The following is an 8,894-nucleotide window of genomic DNA, read 5'->3' on the forward strand; positions in this document are numbered from 1 at the left end:
TGATTATATATCAACTAGCTTCATATTGAATGACACGAATGTCCATTGTTCATTTTCATATGCTACGCTAGATCTTGTATACTAGTACATGACCAGAGCATCACTATTTGTCTCATACGTACAGATTGAGCTATGTTCTTTCTTTTCTTTTTAACTTTTCTTTATATTATGAAATATTATATAAAATTTAATTTACTCGGATCTTAAAAAACATTTAGTGCACATTTAAAAAAGTTCATGCAATGTAAAAGCTTGTTCAGAAATTTTAAAAATTGTTCATACCATGAAAACAATCTCCATGTAATTCAAAAAATGTTCACGAGTTTCAAATTTTGCTCATGCCATTTTTAAAAATGTTCATGTAAATGTAACATTGCGTGCATGTTTGTAAAATAAAGATCATACCATTCGTTCATGGCATTTCAAAAATATTCATGCATTTAAGAATACGTTTCATGACATTTTTATAGAATTTTCATGAAATTTTAAAAAAAATTGTTCCTACAGTTTTTGAAAAGAATTTGTAACATATAAGACAACGCCTGTGATATTCTAGAAAAATATATAACACTTAACAAATGTTTGCCTGTTTCAAAAAAATGTTCATGGCATTTTTTAAAGAAATTCAACATGTGTTTACAGATGTTCACTTTCTATTTAAAAAATGTTCAATGTTCGTTTTACAAATGTTTAACCCGTATCAAGATGAATGTTCGACGTGTTTAAAAAAGATGTTCAACATGTATCTATAAAATGTTTGGCCTGTACACAAATCTGTTCAATTTGCATTCATTTAATAATTAATATCTATTTGAAAAATGAAAAGTAAATAGGAAATAACAATAGAAAAAATAAGAAAAGTGGTGAAAAAATAGAGAAAAGCATTTAAATAAGTCAAAATCGTGTGAAACTCCTCAAAACCGGACGATCATAACACCGGTGATAGATAGCATTTGCGATTAATTCAGATTTAGCGGAAAGGTAGGTTTTGGGCCAGACAAATTAAGCCGGCACGGCCCACCCACGCTGGCCGGCCCAGGTAACATGCTTACGTAGCCGCCACTGATTCTCTTCTGAGTTTGCAGAATTCACTTTGCTAAAAAAAAACTTGCAATATACAACCCATTAACAATCGCTACAAGGGCGAATGAATGGCTATGCCACGTGTACATGAAGGGATGGCACTGTTCTGCCTTTTCGTTCCGTCGTCGTTGCCCCCACCACTCGTCGTTTCCTTCGACTAGAAGGAAGAGAGGTCCCAGATGCGTCCGCCCCGTTCCAACCTGCCTCTTTTCTCTCTCTCTCTCTCTCTCTCTCTCTCTCTCTCTCTCTCGCAGACCCACTCCACCCGCGGTGGCGTGCCATCCGCCTCCGCACCATCTTCCCCGGACACGCCTTCGCCTCGGTGAGACATCCACACCTGTTTTAGTTCATACTCTTGGCAAGCAATTTTGGTTCAGTTTTCGGTACAATTTTGGAGTTTGACAGTTTGAGGAGTTCTGCTCCACAAGACAGACTTCAGAGTTTAGAAGTCAGTTCTTTTATCAGATGTAGATGGAAGGATGGGGAATTTATTTTTGGATCTTAGGCCTTCATGTAGATGGAGATCGCCTTTAGGGCTCTGGACCGATTAAGGTTGTTGACCACTGGCTCATGCCCAAAAGGAATGATAACTGCATAGACAAATTTAACCCTACATAAACGGTAATTGAGGGACTCTCAACAAAAGCTAGGAGTAACAAAGAAATACTACGTCCAAAACCAGAGAAGTCCTACCTTCAAAGGAAAGTTGGTTCTCAGTTCTTAGATTCTGATCCTTTTAGTCCAGATACAACTGCTTTAATTTCTTCTCTTGGAACTTAGTCAGATATATTATCTGGTTCTCAGTATATTTCCCCCTGATACCAAAAGTGTTTGGGCAAGAGAATCTTCCTCTGATGTGTACTTACTTGTTCTTTTCTCCAACAAAGGCCGAAGCAGGAGTGGAGATGGCAGTGATTGCCGCTGTAGCTAACAGCATCCGCATACCCTTGTGGAGATTATTTGGGGGAGCATCAAACACTGTGACAACAGACATCACGGGACGTTTCAAAAAAAAACCAGACATCACGGTATGGTTATCAAAATTTCCCCTGCAGTGAGTTCAGCATGCTTAGCAGCTTAGGTATGCTTTATCAAAATTGATAAGTTCATCTATTTCTGAATTTAGATTCCAATTGTGACCCGAAATGAAGCCGCTCAATTGGCTGCAAAATATCAAGGACAAGGGTTTCAGACTCTGAAGCTCAAAGTAGGGAAAAACTTGAACTCAGACATAGAAGTTCTGAAGGCTATACGGCGACTGCTCATTTATCTTGGATGCAAATGAAGGGTACACAGCAAACCATGCAATTGAAGTTCTTGACAGACTAAACGGTTTGTACTCTCACTATGTTCAATCTTTTCACTCTTAAATATCTGAGTCAGTGTGATGTTCTATGGTGAGGAATTAAAAATTAACTTCTATTTTCCCTGAATCGGGCTTGATTTTTGGTACAGATTCTATGATGATTGATGCAAAGTCCGTGTTGTGCTCCTATGATCGAGGTTGGATGTGGTTGATGTCCAGAAAAAATTAGTGATTCTTGCTTGAGCGAAATGCCTATTGATCATACTAACATATTACTTTTCTTCCCAATGTGATACAGGTATAAAAGAAGCAGCAGAAAATTGAGTACATCGTTCTCTGTTGCGTCGAGGATTGATTCCAGTGCAACCTTTCACTGAAATCATATGAAGTAGACTGCAGCCATGAATTAATTTTCCTTCATGATGTCTACATGACCTTTTGAGCGTTTGGATATGATTTACGGTACTTTTGCTCCTTTGCTTGATGCCCCCCCCCCCCTAATCAATTGTAGGATCTTCAGGATGGGCCTTCCTATCCATTCTTATCGGATAAATTAAATATATCTCATGGAAATCTAGGTATGAGATGTTTTTTACATCTGGTGTTCTTTACATATTAGTGTGTTGTAGCAGATTTAGTGACAAAAACATATGTCATCCTGGAGCATTGATATATGCTCATTTTTTTGTTATGTGTTTTGTTTAGAGGAATTGCTTCTGTACTTGATAGACTAGGAGCTGGTGTTAGGTTCCACTGGATCAATTTTTATTTCTTGTTTCTTAAGGTCTGCATTCAGACACAGACAGTAGAGGAACTACCATTCTCTTTGTGATTTAGTAAGTATATGTGGATGCACATCAAGTGTTCTCTGTTTTTAATGGGTTACTGATGCATAGAAAATATATATGAGGATTTCCATTCCGGTATACATGGGTAGTACATGGAGCCTATTTAGTTCGTCTGAACAATAATACTTATTCACAGATTTTGTTAGCTTGCTTCAAAAATTATTAATCCGGTTATGGTGTGGTTGCCTATTACTCAAGATGATTTCATATTAGCTTCAGAGGACATGTATGTTGCGTATCCTTTGCCTACTGAGCACACACACATAAATGTTTCTATCGATATCATTAACTGAAACATATTCCATTTTTGATCAATCGGTGGATCTGACTAATATAGATATGTTGTAAGAGATATTATTCACGTGCCATTTTCTTATTTCGAGTAAGCTTGAAACTGATGGTCTCAGTTGGTTTGTGTATTGACTTTCTTTAGAGCCTGAATCTAGAGAAACTAAGTAGAGGGTCGCCTTTTGTGCAGGAATTTGCCGCAGGTCTGATCCCTTGCGCGTGCTCCTCCGCTTGCCCTCTCGACCCTCCCCTTGCTCATCGCCATCCATTTTATTCAGAGTGTAGATGGCGGGCAAAACACCTAAGCTCCAGGTGAGCTCCTACTCCATCCTGCAGGTGTCGTAATTTGTATGATGTTTCCGTTATTAAGTTTTGCAATCTAATGCCTTGCTCTGCTGTTTTTATTTTTAATCTCAACGTTTCGAATTTTATCGGTCAGAGGTTACTTGAATGATTCATGGGAATTGGAATGTGGGGGGTCTCAAAGAATTTTTATAAATAAATATCCAAATATCAACGTTTTCTAATCTCACTCGATGGTTGAGGTCTTATATAGAACACCATCGGTATAATGATGTTGAGAGCAACCTGCCAACATCATTTTCTCCAGAACATTGAGAACTGATAGGATTCTATTTGTATTTACACTGACATTTTCTCTCCTTCGACTAACTGAACATTGAATTAATGTCGTACATGCATCCTACTTCATATGAGCAGCGCTCATGTTTCGAAAAAATAAACAATATGAGTTTACTATTAAAGTGGATGTCTTGTTTCTCCAGGAATGAGCTTAAAAAACACATGAGCTACTGTGACTAGATGCATGTCTTGTTAGTTTTATGTTCTGTAACATGTTAGCCGTAGACAGTGTTTTTGGGCTGAGACTTGCTCCTGTTGTTTGTTTTAGATATTCAGTCTAAGATCTAAATTTCACCAATATGTCTTTTGTTTACGTTTCCTGATGTGTTTTAGATGAACCGAATCACTAGTGTTATGGATAGTAGCTACTTTTACTTCAGCACATAAAGAACGAAATCTGTATGAGTATTTTTTAAAGCATTTCTACATAAGCAAAACATATCAAGGGGCAATATGCTGGAATAAAATCATATATACAAATTTGTTTCTAGAGCAAGGATGAAAAGCACTCCATACACACCCACAAGGATGATGATCCATCTGTTTCTAGGATGGTGGGACTTGAGGTCCAACTGCGTAGGTTTACATTCAACTTCGCTTGTTGATATTTCTGACATATACTTGATGGAATATACATAAATATGTGTTCTTTCTTATAGGTATGCACCAGATTCAAGGATCAGCTACTTGATGAAATATACAGGAGACTCTCCTACTCAACATTACCTTAAAAAAGAATCAAGGATCAGTTCAATGGGAATTGGAATGATGAAAACACTTGTTTGAGCACATGTGATCCTCATAATAGCACATTTGTAATAAATCACTGTAGTCAAATCACTTTTTTTTATAATTGTATAGTAAAATCACTTACTGTTGTGTATAAGTGCCATTAAGGATCAACCTAGATCTGCGGAGGTGCATAAGCTAGATAAGTGCGCACATGAACGCTGAGGAGGCGTGCCAATGGCACGCCCCAGCCACTAGTTCACGGTAAGACAAGGCAGTTGTCATGCATGTCGTATCAGTGCATGTATATATGGTAGAGTTGAGTTTAGTTTCCATGTATGTGGGCTTATACTGCTTTGCCCGTATGAGTATGATATAAACTAGCTAGGAGTTGGTGTTTGAGTCGGCTTGTCTAGCCACTGCCCCGGCTTCTGGGTCGCTGCATATATATGTGCAGCAGATTGTGTATAATTCCGTGGCAGTTGTGCTCAGATAAAGACGAGAAAAGAGAGAGAATGATATAGTACTCTACTAGCTAAAAGTTTTTAGTATGCATGTGTTCGTCCATTCTGATGTGATCGATCTCAAGCGAATTCATCCACGCCGGCCTCATGTTCGGCCCTCCCCGACGATGTCTATTACGACGCGATCAATCCGTGGGCGAAATCAGAGGCGCAGGACATCGCTCCATGTCCGTTCCTCCCTGATGACATCATCGAGGACATCTTCACGCGGCTGCCGGCAAGCTTAGCCCTCCAGTGTCGCGGCCTGTCCCGCGACTGGGCTGCCACAATCTCCTCCGATGCCTTCGTCGACCGTCACCTCCGAGCCGCCAACCGCCACGGCGGCCCCAGGTTCTTCCTCCTCTCGTGGACGCCATCCCTCACCACGGCGCACGCGTGGTCACCCGGCGGCAGAATCGCGCCGCCGCCGCCGCTCACCCGGCGCCTGCTCATGCGCGACGGCGTCACTCAGCAGTGCCGCGGCCTCGTCGTCCTCAAGGAGCGGGCCCGCCAGCCGGTGCACTGCGTCTGCGTGTACAACTCATCCACCGGACACATGACGGCGCTCCCGCGGCGCCGCCTGAACCTGATGGAGGGCCTCCACCACCGTCACCCGGCGAAGGGGCACTACGAGAGCTTTGGGCTCGGCTACGACGCGCGCATCGAAAAGCACAAGGTGGTGCGCATACACTACCGCGGGTACCAGCTCCCCGACCTCTGCGAGGTCTACGTGGTGGACGACGACTCCGGCGCGGGGTTCTGGCGTGCGCCGGCGGCGATCGGCCGGCCCGACGCGACGAAACCGGCCGGCTGGGTGAGCTCGTACGAGCCGAGTGTGTTCGCGCAGGGCCACGTTCATTGGATGGCCCAGAAGCAGAGTCCGCGGAAGGACTCGCACTGGAGGGTGACGGGCCGGGGGCTCATCATCTCCTTCTCCGTCGCCGACGAGCACTTCGGGGTTGTGCCGCTGCCTCCCTGTGTGGACTACCTCGGCGAGTACCAGCTAACGGAGCTGGAGGGACGCCTGTGCCTCTTCAGCCCCATCGTCGACAACATCAAACGCGGGCACCGGCCATACGACCTGTGGTCGCTGCGCGACCACGAGACGGGGACGTGGGACTTCCGCTGCCGTCGCCGGAGGTCGCTTCGTTCATACGCTGTGGCGCCAGTCCGGTCGCCTCCTTGGACGACGGCCGCCGCATCCTGTTTATGAGCTACGTGCAGCCGGCAGCCTGCACCTTCGCGTACACGCCAGCGACCGGCCACAATGAGCGCCTGCCCTCCGGCGGAGGCCTGATCGCTTCCTACCACACCTACAGCAACTGCACGTGGCCGGTCACACTCTATGAGGAAAGCCTCATCTCTCCCGGGCGGCCACACGAGGACATCCTCTTCTCTCCGGCGGGCACGGAGGCCCTATGCGTGGCCCTAGCGGGCCGTGCTCCACCGCCACGGGAGCTCATGCATCTCAAGCTCGTCTGCCGGAGCTGGCGTGCCATGATCGAGAGCGAGCGTTTCGTCAAGCTGCTGCGCGCAAGCGTGTTGACAGGGGCCAAAGAGGTGCTGACCGTGCTGCTATACCCCGTGCTCTATTGCGGCATGTCCAAGTAGCCCAACATATGGCTGCAATGCCCACAGTATGGAACACCTCCCCCTCTGGGAAGAAGGAATGACACCACGAGTATGCTTGCCATATGTTGTTTGGGCATAGATCAGTCCCAAACATACGGGCCACAACCCTCCAAGTTACCCTGGCTACTGGACAAGTAAAGAATAAATGCTGAGATGTTTCTTTCTCTGCACAGAAGGAACATTTAGGATCTTTTTTCCATCCCCTGTGTTTCATCACATCTCTGGTCAGAATCGCGTTCTGTGACAATTGCCACATGAAAATTTGTATTTTCAAAGGCATACATGTCTTCCATATCCAACGATAGTCACATCCTGAGATGTTCTTTTCCAGAAAAGAATAAACTGATCGGGTGGTAAAGTAAGATTTAGAGCCCAAAGCCCATTTGATTTTATCACTTTCATCAGACATACATGCTTTCCTAACTGTATCAACCATCTGCTGCCACTGCTCCCCTAGTTCCTGGTTTAACCTTCTTCGAAAGAAAGATAAGGGGTCAGCCACCAGGCAAGGATTAACAGTGCAGTCGGGATAGTTACAAATAGAGAATAATCTGGGGAATTGTTCACCGAACGGCAATTGATCCCCAACAGGGTCCATCCAAAGCCTGGCAATATTGCCAGATTGGATCAATACCTGCATACCAGCCATATATAAATCCTTAACTTTCATTATTGCTTTCCAGCATGGGGAGTCACTGATTTTCCCCTTAACTGAAGCAATAGTATCTCTACGAAAATATTTGGCCTTAACAATATCTTGCCACAAGCCACTTTTTGTCTCCAGTTTCCACCACCATTTAGTAAGTAAACTCAAGTTCTGCTTATGGAGGTCCTTAACTCCCAAACCCCCTTTATTTTTGGATCGACAAATCCTAGTCCATTTGACCAGGTAATATCTTTTTTTCTTGGTGACTTGCCAAAAGAACCTTCTCCTATCACTACTGGAATCAGCTTCTTTGCCGTCCGCGGCAAAGGCACAGATCCCGGACGGCAAACTCCTTTGCCGTCAGCTAGCGGACGGCAAACTGTCCGTCTGAACACGTGCCAGCAAAGGCCTTCTTTACCGTCCGCTTTATAGAAACGGACGGCAAAGGATTGTGACGTCCGCCATCCGAGGCCAGCAGACGGCAAAGAGAATGGACGGCACTTGTGTGGGGTGAGATCCGTTAGGGAGTTAATGGCGCTCTTTGCCGTCCGCCAACGGACGGCTTTGCCGTCAGCTGACGGACGGCAAAGAGCTTAGCTAGGCCAGCACTGGGAAGCTGCCATGTGGCCAGCTATACCGTCTGCCAGCAGACGGCATAGATGGCCATGTTTACCAGGCCTATTGGTCACTTTGCCGTCTGCTAGCAGATGGCAAAATGACCAAATAGGCAGCCAGTGTGCCCAGTTTGCACAGGTGGCTGCCACGTGTCCTCTTTGCCGTCTGCTAGCGGACCGCAAAGACCCTATATATCCCCTATTTTTATTTAAATCCAATTAATTAGACATGGTTTCAAACACAGATATACATGCATACATATCCAACAGCATGTCCAACAACATATTTCATCAAATCCAACATATATATCCAACAACATAGTTCAACAAAGTCCAACATATCCATATATACATAACCAGAAACAAGTTTCCAACAACATATCCATATAGACATACATATCCAAACAAGTTTTCATAAACAACAAGGAAGCACTAGAAGAATAGTACACTCCATGAATCCAAGCTTCCTCATGTAAAGCAAATCTGCAAATTGGGAAAGATGAAAGTTAGAAGAAGAAGAAGAAGATGATGATGATGATGATGATTTTTTTCTTCTCTTTCTTTTTCTCCACTCCTCTTCTTTATCTTCTTCTTCTTCTAACT

At 44.1% G+C, this 8,894-nt stretch overlaps 1 protein-coding gene and 1 long non-coding RNA gene across 3 annotated transcripts; both read left to right on the forward strand.

The window, feature by feature from the left end:
* Positions 1-1,299: 1,299 nt before the first annotated feature.
* Positions 1,300-4,941, forward strand: LOC109771555 (uncharacterized). 2 transcript variants are annotated; one of them, XR_012183795.1, is made up of 7 exons: positions 1,300-1,405; positions 1,971-2,111; positions 2,210-2,415; positions 2,539-2,586; positions 2,688-2,851; positions 3,716-3,837; positions 4,827-4,941. It is a non-coding gene; the product is annotated as an uncharacterized lncRNA (long non-coding RNA). The 2 variants fall into 2 exon arrangements; XR_006663342.2 differs by lacking the exon at positions 4,827-4,941 and adding an exon at positions 4,659-4,749.
* Positions 4,942-5,260: 319 nt separating this feature from the next.
* Positions 5,261-6,612, forward strand: LOC109771550 (F-box protein At4g22390-like). The gene is made up of 2 exons (XM_073499484.1): positions 5,261-5,264; positions 5,486-6,612. The coding sequence occupies exons 1-2, from the start codon at positions 5,261-5,263 to the stop codon at positions 6,610-6,612; spliced, it is 1,131 nt and encodes a 376-aa protein (XP_073355585.1).
* Positions 6,613-8,894: the final 2,282 nt, after the last annotated feature.

The sequence above is a fragment of the Aegilops tauschii genome, chromosome 5, assembly GCF_002575655.3.
Source record: "Aegilops tauschii subsp. strangulata cultivar AL8/78 chromosome 5, Aet v6.0, whole genome shotgun sequence".
Classification (NCBI taxonomy): Eukaryota; Viridiplantae; Streptophyta; class Magnoliopsida; order Poales; family Poaceae; genus Aegilops; species Aegilops tauschii.